Genomic DNA, 27,999 nt, shown 5'->3' with positions numbered 1-27,999 from the left:
CATGACCTTGTACAAGTTCCACACCCTTTCTTGGCCTCAGTTTCCACCTCTGTGACAATGGGAACAATAACAGAATCTATGGCATAAGAAGGTCGTCAGAAGCCGGACGGAGCTAACTAAGTAGAGCATCTGGGACAACGGCTCAGAGGAAATTAGCAGTTACTGTGATGACTCTGCTGAGATGAACAGGGAGGAGGGCTGCCGTGAATCTTTTTTTTTTTTTTTTTTTTTTTTTTATTTATTTATTTTTTTTTTTTATTTTTTTTTTATTATTTTATTTTATTTTTTTTGGGGGTACACCAGGTTGCCGTGAATCTTTTAACTCCAGTCAAGTGCAGGAGGACAGGGCAGCCTCCAGGCTTAAGGCCTAACAGAAATTAATGATACAATTTAACACATGAATCACTGGCCCCCTTCTACATGCTTTACATGTAAATATGAACTCTTATCCTATAAGACAACAGTTCTATAAGGTTGGCCCTACGATTGTCTATTTAGTTCCAGAAAGGCTGAATAAGTTGCCTAAGGTCATAGAACTAATGAAATGGAGAAGAATAACAGTAATGATGATAAGAATAAATATCTTACGGTTGTTAGCATTTGAGGCAGAAAAAGCATCTACTCGGTGGCAATGGCTAATGTAGCAGACATTATTTAGGACATTGTCCTGTGTGATTCAGATGTTGGGCTTTTTGAGCAATAGAGTAGTGAATCTGAAATGGTTCGTGTCTTTGAAGGGGGCTCATCTCAGTGGAGTAGCCAGATTTGTGCCTGGTGGGGAGTGGGGGCAGAGGGCGGGGTCTAGAGACAGTATCATGAAGGAGAGGACATCTCAGCTGGGCCTTGAAGGATGAATGGAATTTTAAAAGGGCAGGGGCAGTGACGTGAGCAAAGCTGCCAGGAAGTGAACATGCCTGGTTTATCTTGGGACTGCACGTTTAGCCCCACCAGCCTGGGAGGGTGGAAGCCAACCTATGACTAGAGCAGGGGACAGAGGAGGAGATGAGGCTGGAAAGTTGCTGATGCCAGATCACAAAGGGGTTTGGCTTGAAGGTAAAGAGCCAAAGCGGTACTGTCTTCTCCAAAAACGAAAATGTCTGTTTCAATATAAAAGTAATCCATGCTCCTCAGGAAAATTGGTAAGCAGTAGAGAAACAGGGAAAGTAAAATTAAATATAGAAAATTCTAATCTCCCCCCCTCCCCCCACACCTCTGGGTCATAGTTGGTGTATCTTTCTTCCATCTCTGCCATTGTTTGCTTGTGTTAAGCCTAGGGAACTCCAGGCAATAATAACTAGGCAGCTGTAAGTATTCCTCCTCTGCAGGTAAGAAATTAACACGCAGAGAGGTTATCTCTGCTTGCTTTCCCCTAGATTTCCCTGAGTTACCAAGTCCTCCCATACCTTCCTGCCCAGGGTCTCTGAGGGGATACGCTTTCTGATGCGCCTCTACTCAGGATTTGTGTCTTTTCGTTCACTGCTGTATCCCCAGGGCCTGGAACAGGGCCTGGCCCAGAGCTGGCCTCTGTAACTATTTGTTGAATGGTTGGTGAAATCCTTTCTAAGGTCCTGAATACAACTGGCATCTCCTTGGGTGATTGTTGACCTGCTCTTACAACCCCAGAGGCAATTGTTGTTGGTTCTTAAAGCTCACCCAGGGAATGATTTCCTTTCTCTTTCTTCCTTCTCTCCTAAATCCCTCTTCTCCCTCCCTTGGCCTCCAGGGCAGTGATGTCTGGAGGAGAAGGAGGAAACCACCACCTCCATGTGCAGCCTCATCACTTACCTCTCCCATGGTGATGTGTGTTAGAGACTTAAATTGTATCAGTTTCTCAAAGGCAAAGGAGAAGACAGCTGTACGACACCTGACACCTGTGCGCTGGTTGATGACCCAGCAGGAGCATATGGTCAGAGACTTCAGACACTCGGTGAGAAAAAGAGCAAAGCAAAGCCCTACTCCATAAGCAACGCTCCCCGATCGTTCTTCAGTATATTCCAGGATCTTTGGTATAATCAGCATCTAAAAGGAAACAGGAGTTTGGATCATTCAGACTTCCCAATCCTGCTTCCAGGCAACACCTACCCAACATGGACCGTGTGTGAGATCCTCAGGTCAAGGGGGGTGGCTTATTGAATGATCACAACTGACTCAAGTGTAATCCTGCACTCAAGAAGGTCACAGTCCAGTTGGAGGAGACTTAGGAGTTCAACGGACCCAGATCTGAATCCCAGCTCCTCTACCTCGTAGGTGGTCCTGAAAACAAGCAGGGCCCTGCAGGGCTCCTGGGCACAAAAGCCTTTCTGTGTCTCCTGTTTCTTGTTTGTAGGCCTCCATGACCTTCCCTGAGTTCCAAAGGGCAGGTTCAAACAGTTGCTCATCAGGGAAGGGAGGGGACGCAGAGACGAGGAACAATCAAGAAACAATAGTGCAGCCTTGGGGCAGGGCCCTGGTTCTGCCTCAAGGGATACACACAACAATATGTTTGAGCTCTGCTTCAGAACTAAACCCCCCAACAAAAGGAAGATGTTAACTACTTGAGGAAGCATTCTTCATTCCAGAGAGAAGGTCACGGTTTGATAAGCTTGAGAACCACAGAAGCTTATCAGGAGACCACCTGAGACAAGATTAAAGGAGTTCAGGCCCTGCACACAACCCTGCTCCTTACTAGTGTCAACTACAATTGGCACTCGCCATTGGCACCTGCCACCTCCCTCTACAAAGATTAAATCACGGGCTGCTGCAGCTGCTGACTGCCAACGCCCCCCTGAAAGGTGTTCAGGGTGGAGAGCTGAAATGAGGCCCTCTGTGCTCTGTGAAAAGCTGGCAGAACAGGTCATTAGATAGTTAGAGATTTTCAGGAGCCAACTTTATGGGCCCAATGCTTGTATCTCCTCATATCTAGAAAAACACTAAAATCCTTCATGGTGACGACTGCTCCTTGTGTCTAGCAGTAACATTTGTAAGCAATATGTGCTTGATTGCATGTTTTTCCCTTTCACCAAACCGCATATATACTGAGCTTCCCCCCTGCCTCTTTGGAGCAGTTTCTCAAAGCTATCTGGGATGCTGTCTCCCTGGCTGCAGTCCTCATTTTGCCCCAAATAAAACTTAAGTCACAACTCTCACATTGTGCATTTTTTTTAAGTCGACATTAGCAACCCCTTCCTTGAACCATTGCTATAAAACTACTCACCAAATCCACCTCCCCAAATTGGGACACACAGTTTTGAGGGCATTAGCCTGCTGTGTCCCCCCTTTGCCTGACAAAGCAATAAAAGCTATTCTTTTCTACTTCATCCAAAACTCTGTCTCCAAGATTCAATTTGGCACCGGTGCAGAGAGGCCAAGTTTCACCATCAGTCCTGATGGGAAACAGAGGACACATACAAATGGGGTAATTCAGGAGTTAATAACATGACTGTTTACAAAGGTGTGGGCAGAACTGAGGAAATTCAACAGGGATGGAGAAGCACCCGGGAGCTAGCAACCCCCAGGGAACTAAGGGGAGAGGGGAGGGTGAGGTTACCGAAACCCAGCAGGAGAAGGTCATACAGAAAAGTCCCTTCGTTTTAGGATCTGGTCACCAACCTCCAGTGACAGGAAGGGAGGCAGTCAGAGCAATAAATATCTTGCCCTCACTTTCTGCTTCCCTCCAGCCTCCTGTTGGAGTCTCCCACTGATCAAACCCAACTAGAAGCCAGAGGCAGGGGGACCCCATTGATGTGATCCACAAAGGTCACACACTAGGGGCACAGGGTGGTGCAGAGAAGCGTGAAGAGTGGATCTGGAGGGAGAAACGGAGAATATGGAGCACACTAACCGTCACCCACTTATCTCTGTGGTGTCATCAGCTGTTGCTTCCTCCTGACCTACCTCCATTCTCCCCTGAGCTGGTAACAGTGCCTCAGGTTTCTTCTGGGGAGACTCGCCTGCCCCAATGCATGCTGTCTAGGCTGGATTGTCAATCAAAGTGCTCCACGGCTGGCCAACAGGTGAGCAAGTGACCCAGCTGGGACAGCCAGCTGTCTGCAGTAAGAATCTTGGGCTGAGGAACTGATAGGAAATAGTGAGCCCATTCACCCCAACCGTAGTACATGGAGGAGACCTACATGCCCAGAGCTGCTCAGTCACTTCTCAAAGCATCTCACGTATACTGAGCCAGGCCGAGTTGTAAGTTCTAAGTGTTTTACGTACTTAACTCACTTATGTCACCCTACGAGGCAGGTAATGTCGGGCTCTGCATTTCACACAAGAGGGTTTCCATGAGGACTACGGCTGAGAGGATCATGGAATTCCATGAGGAAACCAAGGCTCAGAGGAGGTGAACAAATTCCCCAAAGTCACGCAGAAATTAAGTGGCGGAACCAAGGTTAGAACCCAAGCAGCGGCTGCAGAATTTACACTTCTAATACTACTAGCTCCACTGCCCCCAGAAAGATTTTATTTTCTGAGCAGCAGCTGAGAGACAAAGACATCCCCAATTCTCAGCATGGATTTAAACATGCTAATCTCCAAGGCCTGGAGTCCCCAAACCTCACCAACTTGCAACTTACTGGCCCCAGAACACTCGCAGCAGAGAAGCAGCAGGCCAGAAGCGTCTCCAAAATCAACCTTGTTCTCTGGAATCTCAGCATCACGCGAAGCACTGACGCTTTGTCAATTCCACGCCTTGAGACTTCTTCTTCCCAAAGGAGACGAAGTCTTGAAAAGAGGAAAATTGAGGCAAATGAAACCTCTTTGTATGTGTTACCCAATTGTCCTAGTTCCTGCTAGCCTAGGATCTTGGTTATGGAAACCGCCAAATATAACACAGGTAGAGAGAACAGTATAGGGCATCTCCCCAGACACGCATTTCCCAGCTTCAAGAACTATCAGCATTTGAATTTTTGTTTCATCTCTCCTCCCCTCCACTTCTTTCTTTTTTTTTGCTAGAATATTTCAAGCCAATCCCAGAGAGATCATTTCATCTATAAATGCTTTAGTATGTATCTCTTCCAGATAAAGCCTTGCAAAAACTCATAGTCACAATAATAATAGTTATGAATTAATAACTATTCATTATTAACTATTCATTAATAATTGTATATTAATGATATAGTAAGAATAATTCCTTAATGGCATTTAATCCAACTTTCTCTAATTATTTCAAAAGTATATTCTTACAGTTAGTTTGCCTAAGTCAAGATCCAAACAGGTTCCACTCATTGCAGTTAAAAGACAGATTTGATAGGCCTCTGGCATCTCATTTTAAACTGTAACAGTTTCCCTTCCTTTGCATTTTCTGCCATTTACTTGCTAAAGAAACTGGGTTATTTACCCTGCAGAGTTTTCCACATTCTGGATTTGACTGATTGCACACCTGTGGGTCTGTCTTACATAAGTTTCTATGCCCTGTATGTTCTATTAAACTGCTAGTTAGATCTAGAGGCTTAATAAAATTCAGAATTTGAGTCAGCTGGCAAAAATATTCGCGTCACATCAGAAGATGGACGCCTGCTGTCCCACTTTTAGTTATGTTAAGCTGAATCAGTGAGTTAAGCTGTGTCAGCCTGACTCGTTCATTGCCGAGGTCCCCATCACTGATGATCATTGCCTAGATTCGCTTCCTGTTGGTGATTTGTCTAATTCTATCATTCCTTCTGTATTTAGGAGCTTGAATTTTTCTGTAAAAAATGACTTTCCCTCATCAACTATTTTGTTACCCTGAAATACAGTTAGTTGAAGAAACAACCCAGCGCTTTGAATAATGCCACTCTTTCTTTCTATATACAAATTAAGATACACAAAACCCAGAACTCTGATCTCCAAAAAGTAGGCCCTCATTGGTTTCAAAGTCCCCAAAAGGGTGTCCCAATGCTGGATTATCCAACCAAAAGTGTATCCTTATTTTGACATCCCAAGTTAATGATGCCTGGGAGGTGTGTGCCTCACCAGCAAAACAAAAACACCAAAAACATTTTGTTTGGGTTTCAAAGGTTTCACTTTTTTTTTTCAAAAAAGCATCAAAAAGGTTATCATGAAAAAAATTAAAATTATGTTGACTTTCTCACACTTTTTTATTTTGAATTCTATTTGAGGCAGGAACAGGGGACTTGACAACAGTCAGTGTGAGGCTCAAGGCTTTCGGAGTCTTAACATGGCCCTCAGATGCCTCCACAATCCAACCTGTCCGCTGCAGGCACCACGCTGGCATCTGCCCTCGGACTTCCTGGCTCCAGCTCCTCTCCGACCGGTTCCACTATTTGGAAAGTGGTTACCACTGCCCATGATGAGAACATCAAGGACTATGACAAGGGACTCCAGGTACTCCCTAAAGGTACTGCTCCTTAGAGAGCAAGAGCACAGTGGACAGAGCAGCCTCCCTTGTTGGGCCATCCTTAGCCCCCAGAGTCCGGCAGCGGCACTGTCTGTGCATGTTCTCAGGCAGTTCTGTCAGCATCTGGTTCTCATTCTCTGCCCAGAATCTCACCAAGTCTCTCATGGCAAGCAGTTCTAGCCCTTTCTACTCTTTACTCCTCCAGCCATGGAAACCCATGCTTAGCCTAAAACTAGAAAGGAACCAATACCATGAGAATCTTTCTGCCCTACTTTCCTTACCTGCAATCAAAACTCCAGCCTTCTTGGGACTTCCCTAGTGGTGCAGAGGTTAAGAATCCACCTGCCAATGTAGGGGACATGGGTTCAATCCCTGATCTGGGAAGATCCCACATGCCTCGGAGCAACTAAGCCCGTGCACCACAACTACTGAGCCTGAGCTCTAGAGCCCGCGAGCCACAAGTGCTGAGCCCGTGTGCCACAAATACAGCACTCTAGGTGTGCTTCAGCCCTCACACCTAGAGCCTGTGCTCCACAAGAGAAGCCACCACAATGAGAAGCCCATGCACCACAACGAAGAGTAGCCCCTGCTCACCACAACTAGAGAAAGCCCGTGAAGAGCAACAAAAACCCAATGCAGCCAAAAAATAGATTAATTAATTTAAAAAACAAAAAAACTCCAGGCTTCTTTTTCCTTCCTAAGTTATAAAAACTACCGCATTGCATCCCATGCCCACCTGTGTGGACCAGATAATTGAGGGGCCTGGGCCCTAACTCGACAAAGCAAAAATGTCCCCAGGACACCTGTCTGTGCTGGAGGATTTTATTGCTTGTGGATGATATTATTCAGGACAAACCATGGGGCCAGCTCTCCTCATTCCAGCCCTACCCCCACACATAACACAATCCACAGAGATGATAAGCTCTAGAGTTGGTTCTACTTTGACTAAACAAATCCAAGTTTTCCGTAGTCTGCCCACAGCTACTCCTAGCAACTCCATCAATTTCTGGCTATGATTATTAGACTTAGATTCAAGGGATTTGTTTTCAAATTTTACCTCCTCTGTTCATTAGCTATATGACTCAGGGAACATCATTTCATTTCTCTTTACCCTGGTTCTTCACTTGTAAGATGGGGAAAATATCTGCCCTGTTTATTTCATAACCCTATTGTGATGGTCAAAGAAGGCAATGGATGGGAAGAGGCTCTGTAATTGCAGAACAATAAAAATGTGAAGAACTATGGTGGTCATAAGGATGAAGATGCTGGTGGTGGGGCCTCCCTGGTGGTCTAGTGGTTAAGAATCGCCTTCCAATGCAGGGGACATGGGTTCAATCCCTGGTCAGGCAACTAAGATCCCACACGCTGTAGGGCAAATAAGTCCGTACACCACAAAGAGAAACCCACACACTGCAGCGAAGGATCCCGCATACCACAATGAAGATCACGCATGCCGCCACTAAGACCCAATGCAGCCAAAAATAAATAAATAAATAAATAAATAAATACTTTTTTTAAAAAAAGGGAAAAAGAAAAAGATGGTGGTGATAATGGTGATGCTGCTGAGGGTGGTTGGCAGTTTGTCAGCACATCCTTATAGAATCCAGAGAAGCTCTTTTGAAGGATTAGAGAAGATGCACCCCAGAACACTGCCTGTTAAATGGTGAATATATAGAAAGAAACCCCTCTCAGGGTGCGAATGCATGGATGATTATCCAAAAATGGAGTGACTGCAAAAGGGTTGGCAGTCAGGCATTGTGAGTTATAAAATTAGAAGTCAGCATCAGTGAACAGACAGTAAATCAGGAGATCTTGTCCTCACAATGGTTAGGGAAGAACCAGCAAGCTAACATTTCACTGACTGCCTACTGTGCATCTGGCATTCTCCCAGGTGCTTTACACTGTCTCTATTACCTCTTGATTCTCACAACAATCCTATGAAGGACCATGAGATACATTTTTTAATCCACTATTTTATATGTAAAAACACAGGACCTGGAAAGGGTAACTTATCTGACATCATAGCTAATAAGAGATGAGATTCCCACCAATATCGGGCATTATGGAAGAGGTGCTCTCTGGAAACTTTTGTTTCTTATTTTTTCCTGAGTAAGTCTGAGAAGCAATGGGTCAAAGTTTAACCAGTTTCTGTTTTCTCAGAGTCTTCACTACACTGATTTTCCTCATAAATCTCTGAGATCTGGCAACAGAAAGCAACCGTTCACAAGCTCCCTGACCAGCAAACGCTCTTTTCAGGGAGGCTCTCAGGGGACCACCATTTCTGGGAACACATCTGGAAAATGCCATCTACACCTGGGGTCTCTCATAAGCAGCTGGAGGTAGTAACGTGAGTACAGGACATTTCAAGTCACTCATTTCCCCCCCATATGATCTTCCTATCACCTTGTCAGGTGGGTGGTACAGGAAATTGAATCCCACAACTAGTTAGTGGTGGCTCAAGGATTAAGAGCCTGGGCCACTAACCAAAATTTAATCATCAGTGACATAGATAAATGCTTGATCCACACACAAAAAAAGTCAAAAGGGACAAGAAGCAGTAATTTCTAACTTCTTGAGGTCCTGGGCCCTCGGGCTAACTGGGTAAAACATGTGAATTCTTGTTCCGGAAAAAGAGCTCTAGCCCATGTATATAAAATATGTAAATTATTTCTTTTTTTTTTTTTTTTTTTATTATTATTTTATTTTATTTTTTTGGGGGGTACACCAGGTTCAATCAACTGTTTTTATACACATATCCCCATATTCCCTCCCTTCCTTGACGCCCCCAGATTAGGAACCTCCAATCTAGAGTGAGGCCTCCTGCTGCAAAGGAAGAACCGACACATTTTGGTTGTCTGAGGATGGACCACCCCCCAACACACACACACTTTTAAACATCTCTGGTCACCATCCACCAAGACGTGGTCTTTAACCAACCCCACCAGCCTGCCCAACGTGACTTTACCTTTTGGCATTTTTGGCTGAGGCATCGTGTACTGACAGCGGGGGGATGGTCTTCTCATCTAAGCGTTTCCGTAAACCTTGGATCATGACTGGGCTGAGCCATGACAGCGTTAGGTAAGAGAACAGGCCAGCGTCATCCAGGGGCTGGGGCGCAGGAAACCTAGCAGAGAAGTCACAGGCCACGTGGTCACACTAGGATGTAGGCTCCAGAGGCCGACAAGCAAGTCAAGGGCAAGATTTGGAAGGGATGAGTGATAACATGTACAAACCACAGTGTGGTCATCTGGATGCACAAAAAAGTATTTTCTTCTCATGACTAGTTAAAAACTAGAAACAACAAAACACCCATGAATAGGGGAATGGCTTAAAAAGAAAGAAAACAAGTATGGAACAATCTGTACCATATGGTAGAAAACAAGGCAGAAGAGTCTAAAAATAGAGATGCTCTACATGCAGAACATGGAAAGAGCTCTAAGGATATTCAGCAAGAAAAAAGGCTGCTTGCAGATCAAGAAACTTATTTAGTAAATGCTTACTTATATAAAAAAGGAAGAAATAAGAGAAGGCAGACAAAACAATATGCATACCTATGTTTATATATATATATTACATGTCAAATTACATAACAATTGATATCAAACCAGTAGTAGTGATTGACTTTGAAGTAGGGATTAGAATTGGCAAAGGAACCGGAAAAGAGATTCTCATTGTTTCAATTTTTCTATTTTGCATATAAAACTTCCACAAAAACAATAAAAATGAAAAAAAGTAAATAACAGAATGATAAGGTCATATCTCTGGGAATGATTCACAAATACAGAAATAATGATTAGATTAGGGTGTTAAGATTGTGTGCAATTTCTATTTTTTCTTTTTTTTTTGGCCACACCGCAAAGCATGTGGGATCTAGTTCCCTGACCAGGGATCTAGCCTGCATCCCCTAGCAGAAGCACGGAGCCTTAACCACTGGGCAGCCAGGGAAGTCCCAATTTCTACTTCTTTTTTCAAAATTGCCTTTAATGCTAAATAATTCAATATGAAGAACATTCAACTTCCAAAAACTTTTCGGAGGGGCTTCCCTGGTGGCACAGTGGTTAAGAATCCGCCTGCCAATGCAGGGGACACGGGTTCGATCCCTGGCCTGGGAAGATCCTACATGCCACGGAGCAACTAAGCCCGTGCGCCACAACTACTGAGCCCACGCACCACAACTATTGAAGCCCAAGAGCCTAGAGCCCATGCTCCACAACAAGAGAAGCCACCACAATGAGAAGCCCATGCACCGTGCTCCACAACAAAGAGTAGCCTCCACTTGTCATAACTAGAGAAAAGCCCATGCATAGCGGCAAAGACCCAAAACAGCCAATAAATAAATAAATAAATGTATTAAAAGAAAACATTTGGAGAGAAAGATGTGAAGACAAAAATGCGAAACTTGTGAGATGCTCTTTTGTTTTTGGCTATAGCCTCTTTTCTCCATCTTCTGGTCTTTTATATCCTCCCAGCCCATCAGCAACCACGATGGGCAATGCCGGCCATCTCTGTTGGAGAGCGAAGGACTAGCGAGAGGATGAGACACTGCAGCGGATGTGTGGGGCCATCTGTGATCACAAGGTTAGGGCCAGAACCAATGAGCTGGGGCTGATATTCCAAAGGCCTAGCAGAAACGCTGTTTCTCTAAGATAGGGCGGTCCAGGTGAACCAGGTACCAAGGTTCTTTGTTCCTGGTGGAGATGAGATGGCTTTGGTGGGTAACAACCAGGTAGTATTGATAGAAGCTCAGATTTTAAAAACAGGAATACCAATGCAGCTTGTTTGATAGATAAAACCTGGGAGGGAAGAGGGATTTGTAAAAGCAAAACAGGCTCCTGGTGATGAAACACTGAGGAATCAGACTAGAAGTGTCAGGGTCCTTTCAATAATTGAAGATGTGTGTGAATCTCTGGGGGCCCCTAAAACCACAAGTATATAAATCAGAAAGTCATTTGGTGATGGTTACTTTAAACTATGGTTTATTAGAGACGGCCCTAATTCTAACAAATTTCTTAAGCTCAAGTTTAAGGGTAACATCACAGGCATTCAGCTGACCATTTCTCTCAGAATGAAGACCAAGGTGTTTAGTGTGGCCTGTGGGGCATGCATGATCCCCTAGCATCTGCCCTCCACCTGAAGCCTCATCTCATGCCGCGCCTGCTATCACACAGGACTCCAGAGACATGGGACTCCTTCTCCATTCCTGGACACATGCATCACTGTGTTCCTTCCACCACAAGGCTGGGCCTTTGCACATGCTGTTCCCTCTGCCCAGGTTGCTCTTCCTAGTGAGATCTCGTTCACCCTCCAGGTCTCAGCTGCAGCATCACTCAGAACCCATCACGTTGTCACTTTCCATCGTCCCTCACGCCGCCATATTTCTCTGCAGAGCCTTCCTCAAATAGCTGTAAGCACGTTTATCTTCAAGCTTACGAGCTTGCTGTCATTCTCCCCTGCGTGAGGTTGGTGACAGGCAAGGATCCTATCTGTCTCACTCACTGTTATCCCCCCACAGTCTAGCACAGTGCCTGGCACGTGTAGGTGCTCAAAGAGTCCTTGTTGACTGACTGTCTGACTGACTGACTGACTGAATGAATGAACAAATGAAGGTGCTGGCTGTGCTTCCCTGATGTGCCTCAGGCTTCCTGGGAGGTGTCTGGCTCTGGTGGGTGACAGGACCGTGTTGGGACATGGTTATGTAGCCTTTGGGAGGGGTCCAGGTGTGAAGGTCTGAGGACCACTGCCCTGGAGGGTACTGACTCTCAGCTCCCCCTCAGGACTCACTTTGGTTTTGGACGGAAGGGAATCATAGTTCTCCAGGCGGCATCGTACTTCCCCACTTCTGGTGCCTCCGGCTCCCTCACCTGCTGGCTCCAGGGGCCGTCTTCCAGAGTGAAAGTTTTCTTGGGAAAGAAAAAACAAAAGAGCATCAGTTTCAGACCTCACAAATACTGTCCTGAGGGCGTGAGGGACCAGCCACCCAAGGAGGATGGACCTTTCCATATCCTGCCTCCTAGAGAAAGGCTGCCACAGTCAGACAGAGAAAGACAAATACTGTATGATCTCACTTATACATAGAATAAAAAAACACCCACCCACCCAACAACCAAACAAAAGACCTGACTGTTGGTTGTCAGAGGTGGGGGTGGAGGGGCAGGGGGTAGGCAAAATAGGTAAAGGTGGTCAAAAGGTATAAACATCCAGTTACAAAATGAATAAGTCATGGGGATGTAGTGTACAGTGTGGTGACTATAGTTAATGATACTGCATTGCATATCTGCAAGTTGCCAAGAGAGTAGATCTTAAAATTTCTCACAAGAAAAAAAAATATTTGAACTGTGTGGTGATGGATATTTTGGCGATCCTCTCATAATATATACAAATAGCGAATCATTACGTTGTATCTCTGAAAGTAATAGGATGATTTATGCCAATTATAGCTCAATAAAAATAAATAAATAAATAAGAGAAAGGCTTCCAGGCAGGGAATGAGCACTGGGCCGAGAGTCAGAACAACCAGGCCCCAGCTCTGGCTCTGCTCCACCTCTGCTGGGTGGCTCTGGGCAGGTCACTCCATTTCCCTGAGCTTTTACCTCTTGATAAACACTGTGGATAGGAAGAAAGGGTGCTAATTTCAGGCACCCACAGAATGCAAGACCAAGTCACCCGCTGAGGGTAAAGCTACTAAAAAGAAATCAAGAAGTAAAAAAGTAAATCTAAAGGCATTACATGTTACCCTTTGGATAAAGTGAGAAAAAACTAAAATGAAAAAGATACATCATTTCTATGACAATATAGAATAAATAATACTCTTGAAAGCATAGCGAGGGAACTACAGGAAGAGATTCAGAATAGGGGTTACTTCAGGTGGGGAGAGTTGGGTAATGAGATGAGGGGAAGACTAGTAGCTGGATGTGAGTGTCAGGGTCTGAGCTGATGGGTTGATGGTAGGTTTATGGGTGCTTATTATATTATTATAAGTAAATACATAGATAAGTGTGAGAGAGAGAGACAGAGACAGAGAGATAGAGACGGGGAGTAGGAGAGCGTGAATGTATATCATGACCAAGGATTATGATTCGTCTAATTGTGGAAGCCTGAGCTCCACTAAAAAAAAAAAATCAGAGTTGAATAAATATGGGACAAATATCTTTGACCTAGTTTATGACCGCTGAGAATACCCTGTCAACTCAGTTTCCTGGGTTTGGATGCAAAGGAGATCTACTTACATAGCTAAGTCCTGAAACCATGTCATCATCTACATCCAAGCCGAGATTCACAAGGTCACCAGAAGACCTGGGGACCCAGTATATCCTCCTTCTGGTCATTTTCAGGTGTCCTGCCAATTCTTTGTTTCCAAGAATCAGAGAATCTGAAAAGGCAACAGGTCGGAGCAGCTTAGATCCAGCCCCAGGCAGCCTGGAGAGGGGGACGTCACCCATCACCCAAGAGTGTACTGGGGGCCATTGTCACAGCACCTGCTCTTCCCTCTGCTTGGAATGGGCTTGGCTCCCTCCCTTTAAACATCTACTTGGGTCTCAGCCCAAGATCACCTAGGGAAACCACAAACCACCCACTCCCAACCCACATCCTTTGGCCAGGTCAATCTTCTTTAATATATTCAAGGCCTGTTCCTAAAACCAGGCTTCTCCTTTTATCCCAGTTTGTAATTGTTGATTTAGGTGAATCATTGATTTTTTTAGAGTTCATTTCCTGCACTAAACAGAGGACAAAGACATGTCTACTTTGCTCACCATTAAATCCTTGCAGCCTAAGGACTGCCTAGGAGGATGGCAGGTGCTCAAAAAATAAATGGTGAATAAATAAATGAAAGACATGTGATTTTGCCATTCTCTGACTTGGTTTTCACAGATTCAGGGAAGTGGATCTGGGAAATTTAAGTGGATCTAGGAAATTTAAGTGGATCTAGGAAATTTAAATAACTAAAAAATATATTAATTTGCTTTTCGTTTTGCCTTTGCGAATATATGATTCATTCCCAGAACATCCATGTGCCTGGGGCAGGAGAGCAGATGGTAATTAGCAATATTTCTGAAGGCATAGAAAGAGAAAGAAAATGGACAATGGGGCTGGCATCGTAGGGTACGGTGGGCACCTCACAGGGCCCTGTACTCAGAAGGGCCCCAGGCTGGGTTTAATGCTCTGCAGTCACCATCTTGAAATTCTTTGTACTTTGAACAAGGAGTCCCACATTTTCATTTTGCACTGGGTCCTGCAAATTATGTAGTCAATCCTGGTGTTCAGATACAGCTTTTTTTTTTTTAATATTTATTTATCTATTTACTTATTTAATTTATTGGCTGTGTTGGGTCTTCATTGCTATGTGCGGGCTTTCTGCAGTTGCAGAGTGGAGGCTACTCTTCATTGCAGTGTGCAGGCTTCTTATTGCAGTGGCTTCTCTTGTTGCGGAGCACGGGCTCTAGGCACACAAGTGTCAGTAGTTGTGGCATATGGGTTCATAGTTGTGGCTCTCAGGCTCTAGAGCACAGGATCAGTAGTTGTGGCACAGGGGCTTAGTTGCTCCACCGCATGTGGGATCTTGCTGGACCAGAGCTCGAACCTGTGTCCCCTTCATTGGCAGGTGGACTCCTAACTACTGCGCCACCAGGGAAGCCCAGATACAGCTTTTGACATTTAAATATTGTATTGTGCTTCAAGTAAACAGACTTGAAGACTAGCCTATTGTCTTGGGAGAAGATTCTCTAAATTCCTTTATTCCGTTCCCTCCCATCTCACTTCCTTTTAGCAAGTCACACCCAAATCTGGTGGACTCAGTTTCTGGAATTCTATGGAGCCTACAAGATAGACTCCCCAGCCACGGCACCAGGCCATAAGGTATACAGTTGGCCCTCTGTACCCACAGGTTCTGCCATCAGGATTCAACCAACTGATGATAGATAATATTTGGGGGGAAAAAAATCCCAGAATGTTCTAAAAAGGAAAATTTCAATTGGCACAGGAAACTATTTACATAGCATTACATTGTATTTACAACTATTTACACAGTATTTACATTTTATTAGGTATTATAAGTAACCTAGAGATGACTTGAAGTATATGAGAGGATGTTCTTAGATTATATGCAAATATTACACCATTTCATATAAGGGACTTGAGCATCCTTGGATTTTCGTTTCCACGGGGGACCTGGAACCAATCCCCGCTCCGAACTGAGGGGCAATTGTACAACTGTGATGGTAGAAGTGGACCTTTCAGGGGTGATGGAAAATTAAAAAGAGAAGGAGGTATGTTAGGTAAGAGAGACTGTCACATATTTCTTGTTTAAGACTGTGGGAAGAGTCCAGTTTCTGGCTGCCATCAACCAGCCTAGGACATAGACCCATTAAAGTGAAATTGGCATAATTCAGTGGACCGCAGCCCTGGGGGTAGGACCACGGTGTAAAGGTTCTCAGTGGAGGGAATGGGGTGAGGGAGGGGGAGGCAGCAAATTCTAGACTGCAAGTCATGCACCCTGGCAAGGGACTGTGTCAGTGGTGTCACTGGTGTGCTGGCAAATGCGTGTATCTAACTAACCTGTGGTTGCAGTTGGTGTAGTTCCAACACAAATGTTATTTGGCTTTTTGCTTTATGTTAATGAGTAAGTGGAAGATGAATCATCAAAGACATATGTTGGTTGGATCATCACTCATTTGCCAATGACCTGAATAAGTTTTGCTGAAAAGTTTTCAAATACTGAAAGAATATTTTCTCATTTTTCGAGCTCTCGACAATGTTATGGCTGCAAGCACCACGCACTTGTTCATCTGCACTACTAACATTTCCTGCATTTATTTCTTAAGCCTAGACAATCCATAAAACAATAAAACTAGCCCAGGTTTGTAGCCTTTGCTGATTTTTGTGGTGTAAATATTCCCATCTTGGATGATTTCAAGCTACCAACATGTTGGGAAGAGAGGCGCATCAAGAAATCACTGTATCGTTATCTCCAGGGTACAAATACAGTAGATATAAACAACCTCAAAAGTATAAATAGTAAAATGTAGTGAAATAATTAGGAACTGATAGGTTTTTGAGTATTACCTTTGTCTTTGATATTATTAATTGTAAGTCTATATAATTTAATTTTAATAATGGTCGTGTTTAACAACTGGGCTCTCAAAATTTCTAAACATTTGACAATTGGTTCTCCTGAACTAGCATCTTAAAATGGTAAGCCTAAATATTTATGTTCTCCTAATTAACCAGCAAGTAGGGGCTCATGAAGACGACCAGATTCTTAGAGAACAAATTTTTCTTCTCATCTTTCAGTTACAGTGTGATTTGCCAACCTGGTTTATTTATACACACCTGCAAATAGATACAATGAGGGTTTCAAAGACATGACTCCTTACAGAAATACAGAAGTCATCCAGAAAACGAGCCACAGGAAAAGGTAAAGCAAATGAAAATAAAAGGAACGCAAATGTGTGTAACAGACATCCTTGCGGAACAGGAACGGCTCATCTTGACATAACTGGAACTCAGCCACATATTGGCTTGGGCTGCCTTCCATGTCTATGAGGCCCACCTCCGCGTCCTTGACTGGCCAGGGGAATTCCCTCCAGAGCTTCCTTTGGCATCCTAGAAAAGTTCCCTGGCCCCCCAGCTTCCTCTCAGGAAGAAGAGAGACCTGAAATTTATTCACTCTAATTAGGCGCAAGCCCATCACTGCCGTCAGGTCGGGGCCCAGGACAGGACTGGGAATAAACCAGAGGGGAAACAGATGCTTCCAACCCTCAGCTCCCCCATCCTCGGGGTGGGGGGTGGGGGGGGCAAAGTCATGATTAGTTTAGATACAGGCCATTTGCATATGGTGAAACAGGCGGGGCGGGGGGCGGGGCGGGGGCGGCGGGCACCACCTGGAGGTAACCTTTCCGGAGGAGCTGATTTATTTCCTCCTTGTTCTTACCACTTTCCCAGCAGGGTTTAGTGTCCAAGGCCAGAAGGGGCACCAGAGGGAAGGGAAGGTGCACTGGGCAAGAGCAGGTGCCTGGCAAGCCATGCTGAAGAAGCTGAGATGAGTAGACCGCTCCCTTGCCTTCCCTGGGTAGCTGGGTAGCTTTTGGGGAGCTGGTTCTCAGAGCTCCTGGAGCCCCTCGCTGGCCCTGGCCATCTCGTTGACTGCTGAATCCCTACAGCCCAGAGCCTGGTCTTTTCTGTTCCAGAAACGGGGAAGCGCCTTCCTATCTTGGTCTTTGTCCAAGTCCTAATCTCTGCCGAGAGCACTCTCCTCCAAGCTCCTTGCAGAACCTGGCCTTTCTCATCCTGTAGGTTTCGAATGAAACACCACCTCCGCAGGGTAACCTTCCCAGACCTCCCTCCCTCACCTTGTCCTTCTCTCTCTAGCACCTTCTACAGCTTTTCTTATTAGATTTCCTTTATCGCTTTCTGAAATGCCATTTCTTTGGGGGGTTATTTATTTTCTGCCAACCTCACTAGAATATAAGCCCTCTGACACCAGCGGCCTTGTCCATCTTGTTCAGTGATGCATCCGCGAATCTAGATTAGTGCCCAGCACATAGCAGATGCAGAATAAGTATTTGGTGGATAAATGAAAGTAGATGCAGAGCTGGTTAAAGAAGGAACCAGGAGAGCCACATGGTCGCTTAAGACCCCACATTTAGATTCTTGATGGTTTCCCAAGTGGGCTGGCACCTCATCACAGAGACAGACTGATGGGATGGAAAGAAGGTGTTCGTCAAGCAACTTAAATGTGGACCCAGTCCCATACTACACCTTCTCTGGTGCACATGAATTTGTATTTAAAAATAAATCCAGCTATTATTATGTCACTAGACACTCATATTGCTTGTTGTTTGGGGGAGAGTGTATGGTAAAAGCATTTAACACATGTTCAAAAGATATACCGCAAGGTTTATAAGATGGTTTTTGAAGTTCTTTGTTAAAACACTAGGAGTCTCAAAAAACGAGCCCCTCCCCCCAGCCTTGCAGAGGTCTTGGTGAAAAGGTAAGCTCTTGGGCAGCTGGGCCATGAATTGTTTTTTTAATCTCTGCATACCCCCAGAGTCTATCACAGGGTAGGGTCCCAGGCCCATCCAGAAAGGTAATCCAGAGCTCACTGATTGGATTCAGATTTCCTGCTACCGGCCCAATTGCTCTCCAGGGCCTAGTGGCTCAGGCCAGTCTAGGGAACATCCTTGATGACTTTCTCCTTCATTCGTCGTGTCCAGTCCATCAGCGTGCTCTATTGAAGCTACACGCAAATATGGCTTGAATCCACTTTTTCTAGTCTGAGTCCTTATCACCTCTTGCCTGGACAATCTCAACCCCCTCCTAACTGGCCTCCCCACGTCTGACCTTAAAACCTTGCGTTCCATTCTCCACACAGCAGCCAAAGTGACCTTTTGAAAACACAAGCCTGAAAAATTATTTCACAACTTGAAACTGCCTACGGCTTGCCCTGGGTTTAGAGTAAGACCCACACTCCTTAGAAGACTCCTTATCCCCACTCCTCACCCCCCTCTACGACCCGCCCCTCCCACTTCTCTCCTGCTCCCCTCACCCGGCCCCACCTCAGCAAGCTCCAGCAGCAGGCTCCTCAAACATCCTAAATGCATGCCAGCCACAAAGTCCTTGCAATGTTGCTGCTTCTGCCCGGAATAGCACCCCCTCGGCACCTACCGCACGACCTCTGCATGGCTGCAGTACAGGGCTCCATTCAAAGGTCAGCTCTTCAGCCAGGCCTGCTCTGACCACCCAAAAGGATTTTCCTTGCTTATTTTCTGTTTCTCCCCCTAGAATGTTAGTTCCATGAAAGCAGGAGCCTTGTCTGTTATGTTCACTGATGTATCCCCAGCACCTAAAGTAACATCCAGTACATGGTAGGCATGCAAAAAACAGTTGTTTAGTGAATGAATGAAAGGTGGGATCATGTTAGAGAAAGAGCTTTAGGCAGGAGACTCCAAGCCCCTGAATTTCTGTCTCCAGCACAGCAGCCACGACACCTGCCTTCTCCTTTCCCATACCTGCTGCACAGACGAAAACAAACAATTCCATCTGCCCTCTCTCAGACTCAGCTGTCTATGGTTCTGTCCCTCTGGCTGAGAGGTGCCTGAGGGTAGGACCTTGCCTTCTGTTCTGCTCTCTGCCCTCCATAATCAGCCCGGGGCCTTGCACTTAGCAGGTCCTCAACGAATGCTTGTTGACCTGACCTGACCAGACTTTCAATTCCCTCCCGGATTCTGAGAGCATTGCTGGACTTCATGTTTGGGGAAAAATTTCCCTCCACAACCTACAGCCAAAGCCCCAAGTCAAATCCCAACGTGAAGGAGCTCCCAAGGGCAAATCTGAAAAAATTCAAGCAACGAAATACATGATATTATTGCATGATAACCCGTAAAAAATTGAACACCCATGAGCCCGCACTAACATAAAAACAACTGAATAAGTAAATGAATGAGGGAGACGAGGCAGCTTTTTCTTACAGATTCCAATCAATAAATGCAGACTTAACTCCCTACCGATACTACTGATAATGAGATAAACAGTACCCTAAAAGGGAGGAACCTAGCAAATACTACCTTCACCAAACAATCACTGTCAAAATCATCGCTGGTGAAACCTTTCACCATCATGTATCACTAAGGTACATCGCTTCTGTGCTGATTTACAGGGGAAGCTGGGTGAAAGGTGCGTCGAACCTCCCTACCCTGTTTTTGTACATCTGAAATCAATTCCAATAGAAAGGAGCAAACATTCCAAGCGGACACAATGCGCACACAGCTCAGCTCTGAGCGAGCCTGGAGAGACAGCGGAGGAGCGGGCCGGGAGGCCGGAGTCGCCCCGGTGGGCGGCGTGCGCCTCTCTTCGCGGGTGTACGGCGCGCGGCGGCGGCGGAGCCCAGCGGCGGGCGGGAGCGCGGGGCCGGAAGCGGCGGCGCGCCGGGGCCTGAGCCTCGGTCGTCGCCGCCGCGTAGGCCGCGCGGAGCCGGGCGTCGGGCTCCGGGGGACGCTCCGGGCGCGGAGGGCCGTCGCCATGTCGTCCGTGAGCCCCATCCAGATCCCCAGCCGCCTTCCGCTGCTGCTCACGCACGAGGGCGTGCTGCTGCCCGGCTCCACCATGCGCACCAGCGTGGACTCGGCCCGCAACCTGCAGCTGGTGCGCAGCCGGCTGCTCAAGGGCACGTCGCTGCAGAGCACCATCCTGGGCGTCATCCCCAACACGCCCGACCCGGCCAGCGACGCGCAGGACCTGCCGCCGCTGCACAGGTAGGCCGGGCGGCCGGGCGGCGGCGCGGCCTGCTCCCGGGAGCCGGCCCGGCCTCGGGGCGAGGGACGCGGGGGTCCCCGCGGCGGGGCTCCGCCTCTTCGGACGGCTCGCGTGCCGGACGGGGGGCACAGACGAGTGCCTGGGCACCGTTACGTGGGACGACTCCCGGAGTCGTGGACACGGCACAGTGGGCTGCTCACCACCTGATGTGAATTTCCCTTCCCCAGCCCCGGGTCTTGAGACTCCTCGGCCGGTGCTCCGCACCTTCCAGACCCTCCTCTTTCTTTTCCTTCCTCGCTTCCCTTCCCCCACACCCTTCTTGCTTGTTTTCCTTCCTTCCCACCTCTTCTGTCCTCTTAACTGAGATACTTGCTGCTTCACGTTTTCTCTTTTCCCGTCCCATCCTAAATTGCACCATTTCTTTAGTAACGCGGGGGTGCCTTTCCTTCTCACTCCCTGCCTTCCCCTGCCTTCTCTCTTCCCCTCACGGCTTTCCTTGTCTCACTTTCTAGAACTTGCCTGTCTTCTCATCTCTCCTTTGATCATGTAACACATCTTAGGCCCCAGGCTTACAATTAGATCCCCCTACACCATGGCCCTAGTTGTGTGACTTTGGGTGACAGATTGAACTTGTGCTTATTTCTTTCTTCACCTGTAATTTGGCAGCTAACCGCATACGTCTCTTAGGTGTGTTATGAAGAGGAAGTGAAATCACACGTATGTGGTCTGTTTTGTGCAAGGCTGAATAAATGGTTGCACTGTCCAGTACTGTAGCCACTGGCTACGGAGCACTTGAAATGTGGCTTGTCCAAATTGAGGTACTGTTAGAGTGACCAGTTGTCCCCGCTTGCCAGGGACCGTCCTAGTTTTAGCCCTGAAAGCCCTGTGTCCCAGGAAACCCCTTAGTTCCAGACAGGCCAAGGTGGTTGGTCACCCTAAATGTGCTAGAAGTGTATACTACACAGCTAGATTTTGAAAATTTAGTATGAAAACTGCTTTGTTGATTAATAAATTTTATATAGATTAGATGTTGGAATGGTAATATTTTGGATATTTGGGATTAAATAAAATAGCATTTCACCTGTTTCTTCTTACTTTCTAATGTGGCTACTGAAATTACATATGTGGTGCATGTTATTTTTCTACTGGACAGTGCTGGTTTGTAGTATGCTCTCAACAAATGCCATTATCTTCAAGCCTCCCAAGCCCCTGCCTCCTCTCCTTAACTCTTCTTGAGGTATTTTTCAACTTACAGCCCCTCCCTTGTTCACCTGTAGTTATCTTTTTTTAAAATTATGTATGCCTGACTCTGAATGGATTTCAGGAGTGTTAGAAATGTCTCATTTTGTCCGAAATCTTGTGATTATTTACATTTTTTTAAAAGGCGAGTCCATAGCTCTGTTCAGATTCTCAAAGGAAATTTGGTACCCCTCCCCTCACCTCCTGAAACGAAACGAAACAAAACCAAACCCATAGTGGTCCATTGTTGGTCCACATCGTAATAAAGCCTCTCTTTTCTCAATCATGGAAAACATTTTGGTTCCCATCTGATCTGCTTTGCTTATTGCTTGAGTGAAATTGGATACTTTTGAAGTTTTAATAAACTGTGATAAATTGTGTTGGATTCTGGTTTTGCTACATATGACCCCACTCCTTAAGCCTCTTTATTTCCCCGTAATTTTTTGCTTTCTGTGCACAAGCACTTAGTTGCTTAAGGCAAGAGTGCTTATGATGAGATGTTCTATTTCTACTGATTGCCCCTGGGTACACTGTGAATTTTGAAAGTAGACTTTCATGTTTCGGATTTGAGTGACTGTTGGTATGATTCTGGCAAGATTTTGGAGGATTTTTCATTTCTTTTATGTAAATTCCTCCAAAATGACAACTGTATTCCTCTGCTTGGAAGTAATCACTAATATTCAAATGATGGGTAGTCTTGTCCTTGCTGTTCATATTGCTGCCTTTGTTTTGAATGAATAGCAATGTTACAGTTTAATCATTTAAGTTAGAAAACATACATTAAAAATTCTTCATAGAATTTCAGCATTGTAAGGACCCACCGGACTATCTCGTAATCCTAGAAATATTATTTGCTACTTGAAAAGTCTCTGTAGACAGATTGTACTGCAATTCCTTAGTGTTAGGTTCTAATCTCTTTTTTTCTCCAACACGACCTTTAAATGCTCTTACTTTAAAAAATTAAAAGGCCTTTTTTTTTTTAAAGTAACCATTTTATTTTATTTTGGCCCATGCTCCCTGCAGTGGAAGTGCAGAGTCTTAACCGATGGACCACCAGGGAATTCCCTAAAAGAGCTGTAAAAGAATAAGTATTACATTCTCTATAACGTTATTCTGTTTCAGTACACATATCTGTGCTTCCCCAGTTACCTGCTTTTCCAGGTGGTAGTGGGACCCCAGAGGGACAGCAAGGGCTCTGCTCCTGCCCCTTGTTTCCTTTAGACCATCCAGGTGACAATGCCTCAGTCTTCAAGGAGAAGCAGAATTAACTTGTGCCCCAGGGTTCCTTGTCATACAAAGTGGCAGGGCCAGATATTGACTCACCTGAACCACTTCCTTTACCATTTTGAACAGCACAGTCCCTATCTGCAGTCAGGGTGCAGGCGTGTTGCCTGACACAGGAAGAGCTTTGGATTATCCCCACAGTGTAGAATTTGGTTCCCATGCCACCTCAGGCCACCCTGCTTCACTGAACTGTCTTTTAGTGGCTCCTCAGTGGCCCATTGTTTTCTTAGTGAAAATGGATATTAATTTAGCATTCCCTGTGCACTGTCCTTTCATGCATTTCAAGATGGCCCTGCCGTCCTCTCCCAGCTTTTTATTCTTCGGGGTGCCTGCCTTCATTTCCTCACAGTACTGGTTACTCAGTCCCTCTTCATTTTTTGGATACCTCATCTCTAGGACCCCAAGTTAGTTTCATTGGCATTTGTCTGATCAAAAAATGAATATAGAGCATATACGCAGTTTCATAATTGGTCGTCTTTATGCATGTGTTACCCTGATTTGCATCTATTAGCACTCTTAAACATTTAATAAACCTGATAATAGTAAGATTTTAACATTTACTCTTTTATATTAGCAAGTATGTAATGAATAGCTCTACTTAGATTTTTCTGTATCTCCACTTACTCTTTTTAAGGAAGGTCTGTCCACAAGTGGCGTTTCTTAAATTCAGAAATGAGCTTTCAAGAAAACAGTGAAAATCAAAAATACTATAGCCGCAGAAGCCTTTTCTGTTCTACAACTTGGGGCTATCCTGATAGACTCTTTCCTTGTTTCTAAATCTTTATTAATAATGATGACACAATTTGCTTAAATCATCAGATATTCAGGAAGGTAAGTAGGGTGATACCAAGTCAAAACTAAAAAGATGTTTCAGTAATTCTTTCCTAGAAGCATGTAATTTGTTTCCGGAGCTTTGGTAGTTTCTTCCTTAAGTGTTAAGATGTAAGCATTAAATATATTCAATGATAGCTGTGGTTTGCAGCATCTCAGCTATTTAGAAGCTATGCTAATAGTGTTTATTTTTATACTTTTTATAAGTACAAATTCATATTGTCCATTGTGGTGGGAAAAGAGTAAAATTTGTCATAGAACCTAATTCAACTCCCCTATAGCTGTTTAAGATCCTTCTAATCCTGGATAACTAACCTGTTTACCCTTTTTGAATCTCAGTTACTCATTTATAATAAATAGTGCTACCTTTTTCACAGAGGTAAAAGGTGGTGTGTGATGAAATAATACCTATGAAAGCCTTTTGTAAACTGCAGAGCAATAACCGTGTATGTTAATAGTATTATCATTGCCCAAATGGGTAGTTTTAAGCGTAGATTTCACGAATGGAGGTTGGGGGAAGGAGCAGGAAGACCCCATATTCTTTCTTTTAACATGGGCAGGACTGAAGTAGCATTATTACAAAAAAGATTTGGAAGCTTGAGGATTTGAAGAAAAATGAAGGGCTTTAAAGTAAAGAAAAAAAGAATGAAAGTAAAGAAAAAAAGAACGAAAGAAAAGAAAAACGCAAGTGATTGACAAATAGACCACAGCTGTCTCCGAAAACTGCTTTCTGCAGTAGTGCTGCTTTTAGATTTTCCCTCCACTGTAGTTGATTGTTCTCAAAAACTTATTATTATCGAAGTTACTTTCCAAATTACACAGATCTTACCCATTGTTGTCAGACTTTGTTTGGGTTAAAATCGTATCTTACAACTCTGAAAGTAGTTTTTAGGAATTTCAGAAATTCCTTGAACTGTAAAATACCACAGTAATTAAGGTGTAGATTTACAGAGCTACTACCTAAAGGGAAAGAACACTACACATTTGGATACTGATAAATGCACATCTGTTGCGAAATCAGAATATTGCTTTTGGTCATGCCGAATAAGGCACATAGTAGTAGAAGACCTAGAGCATTTAGAAAGATGACTAAGTTGATATAAAGCCTACGTGTCATATGGATCATAGTTAGAAGGAAAGTATTAGATTAATTGACTATTTTGTTTACTTAATACCTATTTTGTATATGTAAAACCTAGAGCCCAACATGTAATATAACTTGTCTAAAATAGCATTAAACGTCGTCCTTTTTCCAAGAGCTTTTACCCCAAGTGCCTTTCACCAGGTAGACTGTTTCTAGCCATCTAATTATTTTCACACATCATGCTTTTTCTTTAAAAAGGGTACATTCTTTTTATGTACCCTGTTTTTTTTTTAGGTACATTGTCAACAAAGTGATTTAAAGTAAGAAATAATTAACATATTTAAAATCTTTATAAATATTTTTCTTATTAGAAGGAAAATCATAATATAAATCCAACCTAATCTCTTTTCAGTTTGGAGCATCTTCCTTTCACAGTTAGGAAGACCATTTTATTTGCTTTGTAAGAAAACTCATTTTTAGTCTCACCTTTAATCGATGACGTAGGCCAAGTAATTAAATTTAGTTCCTAATCTGGAGGTTTGAATTTGTTTCAGCTCTTTCTGGTTTCTCTTTGGCTTCTAGTTTGTAAACCCCTTAGGCCAGGAATCTGGCTTCTTGGTGGTTGCTGTTTCTTGTATATAGAACTTTCTGTGTTGTGTAAGCCCTGCTGGTTGTCATCTGCAGTAAACCATAGCCTGCACTGGTCTAATCAGTTTAGGTATGGCCAGCTCTCAGGCATTCAGGGTTGGTTTTCGGGGAATGGGAGATAGAACCTACTGTTTGATTAGTGACTGAAGAAAAGCAGATACAACACAAAGAACTCAAAACAATAGATAATTGCCGAATCATTTCAGATTTTTCAAATACATGATGCTTTTTCTCCCCACCAAATTATCTTCCTAATTTTTTGGTTTAAGTTATTGTTTAATCACGTTTTATCCCCTATCCACGTAGTATGCCTGGAAGGGTGGTAAGGAAATATCTGCATAGCTCAGAACAAACTGAGTGGTGGTGGGAAGCCGAAGGTTGCAGATTATCTGCAGGCCGAATCATTCAGGAGGAAGTGATCAAGGATTACCTGCATATAGAAGTGAGCAGACTCACTAAAATATGCACATGCTGTCTACCACATCAGTATGTTTGAGATGGGCAAGCGCAGTACTCCAGGGTCACTGTTGTCCCAGGGTGTTGAGAACCCTGGTCACTTCGATTTTAGTTTCTTTTCTGAAATTACAATCTTTCCTGTGGCTGCAGGGAGAAAATATAATTATAGCTTGGGATCTGGAAGTGTCCTCTGAACGTTGATCCTTCTCTTTTGTATCACTTCAGCTTAGTTTGGATGAGACTTCTTTTCTGTGGATTAGTTTATATGTGACTTGGTCAGAATTGCATGATAAGGAGCTAATGCTTAAATAAAGTATAACTTTTCCAACTAGTGTTTTACACCTTCCTGAGATGTAGGTCTTTGACTAACTCTCCTCAGGCCATGAAAGGATGATCTCTGATATTTAGCCCCACATTTAGAAATTCAGAATTCAAGGGCATACATGTTAATTCCCAGATTTGATGGCAGTTTTATGGATTGATTGTCTGAAAAACCTGGCTTGGTGTTCACAGCAAAACTGGTATCGGATTTCTTAGATTGGTTTACATCATGCTGTTTATATTTAAATCTGTTTTAAACGCTAATATATATTCTGGTGTAAGATTGCCTCATTCCGAGCTGGCAAAATTAATTTAAGCTATAGAAATCTCAACTGCTTTTGCTCTTACGTTTTTGTGCTTAAATAATCCAAACGCTTAGGAATTTCTACCTAATTCTTAAATGGCTAATTAGAATGAGATGGCCCCATAGCAGATGGTAGGGACTTAACAGACTGTGTACCGGATGCTAAATTAAGTAGAGAAATAATTCATTTGCACTTCAGACGGTCTTCGTTTTCTAATGAATTTCTCAGAAAAGGCAACCCTTTTGAGGTGAGTTTCTGTTCTACCATATTGAGCATGTAATACTCACGTGATACTGATGTTCTGTGTGTTTTTCAGGATTGGGACAGCTGCACTGGCGGTCCAGGTTGTGGGTAGTAACTGGCCCAAGCCGCACTATACTTTGCTGATTACAGGCTTGTGCCGCTTCCAGATCATACAGGTCATAAAAGAGAAGCCATATCCTGTTGCCGAGGTGGAACAGTTGGACCGGCTGGAGGAGTTTCCCAACACCTGTAAGACTCGGGAGGAGCTAGGAGAACTGTCGGAACAGTTTTACAAATATGCGGTGCAAGTGAGTTGCTTTTAGTTTTTCCTTAAAAACCTCTTCAGTTTCTTCGTTGCCCTAAGATGTGATGAATTTGTTGAGTGGTGGAGTTTTGGAGCAGTATATGTTTAAATGATTTAACAATATATTATAATATATTGATTTCAGATTGCTTTTGTCTGGGATTGTACCTACATCATTCTAGGAGGTACTAGCCAACCCTTTCTAAAAATTTTCCAAAGAGTATTTCTAGAGCTTTCCTTATAACTTCCGGTATCTCCAAACCAGGTGGTTATTAAACCTAAATAATGTTAAACGTTAAAATACTGAACGGAAGCAATTTGTCACTAGAATATCTGGGCATCAAATTCTATGCTGTATTGGTTTAGAAGTCAGGATCACACTGTGACTGCTACGGAAGATTGAGCCCATGGTTTCAAGTATGGCTGATTCTCTAGAATTCTGAGAGGGAAGCACACATTAGGCATGCATTAAATATTGGACTCTTTAATTCTAGGTTTGAGTTTTTTTCTTAATTCTAGATTGAACAAAGAGCTCCTCGCCTACCCCATTTGTTTCAGATCTTACTGAAATGTATTACAACATGTAGTCTTGTACTTTCTGTTGACATAATCCAGTGGCTAAACTGGATCTTTGTGGGTCAGGCAGTGTCTAAAGGCCTTGATCATAAACACCACTGACTGTTGAAAAGTGCATAGGGCAGGTGTTCATAGCCTACGGTAT

General features: G+C 44.2%; 2 protein-coding genes across 6 annotated transcripts in view; one reads left to right on the top strand and one right to left on the bottom strand.

Annotated features, from left to right (window-relative positions):
* The window catches only part of ABCC11 (ATP binding cassette subfamily C member 11), a 61,833-nt gene extending 48,192 nt beyond the window's left edge, over nt 1-13,641 (bottom strand). For all 3 annotated transcript variants that reach the window (XM_057712137.1, XM_057712138.1, XM_057712139.1), the window contains exons 1-5: nt 13,543-13,641; nt 12,098-12,216; nt 9,282-9,440; nt 4,554-4,701; nt 1,786-2,019 (exon numbers count right to left, since the gene is read on the bottom strand). In XM_057712137.1, the coding sequence (XP_057568120.1) occupies nt 1,786-2,019; nt 4,554-4,701; nt 9,282-9,440; nt 12,098-12,216; nt 13,543-13,641 (759 nt within the window). The remainder of the gene's footprint in view (nt 1-1,785; nt 2,020-4,553; nt 4,702-9,281; nt 9,441-12,097; nt 12,217-13,542) is intronic.
* A 6,577-nt stretch (nt 13,642-20,218) lies between these two features.
* Nucleotides 20,219-27,999, top strand: part of LONP2 (lon peptidase 2, peroxisomal) — a 98,539-nt gene continuing 90,758 nt past the window's right edge. For 2 of the 3 annotated variants that reach the window (XM_057711623.1, XM_057711622.1), the window contains exons 1-2: nt 20,220-20,562; nt 27,048-27,282. In XM_057711623.1, the coding sequence (XP_057567606.1) occupies nt 20,330-20,562; nt 27,048-27,282 (468 nt within the window). In that variant the 5' untranslated portion in view covers nt 20,220-20,329. Of the gene's footprint in view, nt 20,563-27,047; nt 27,283-27,999 lie in introns of all 3 variants that reach the window. The other variant, XM_057711624.1, reaches the window with a different exon arrangement.

The sequence above is a fragment of the Hippopotamus amphibius genome, chromosome 16, assembly GCF_030028045.1.
Source record: "Hippopotamus amphibius kiboko isolate mHipAmp2 chromosome 16, mHipAmp2.hap2, whole genome shotgun sequence".
In the NCBI taxonomy this organism is placed as follows: Eukaryota; Metazoa; Chordata; class Mammalia; order Artiodactyla; family Hippopotamidae; genus Hippopotamus; species Hippopotamus amphibius.
The sequence above is the reverse complement of the archived record's forward strand: the minus strand, read 5'-3'. Positions and strand labels throughout refer to the sequence as shown.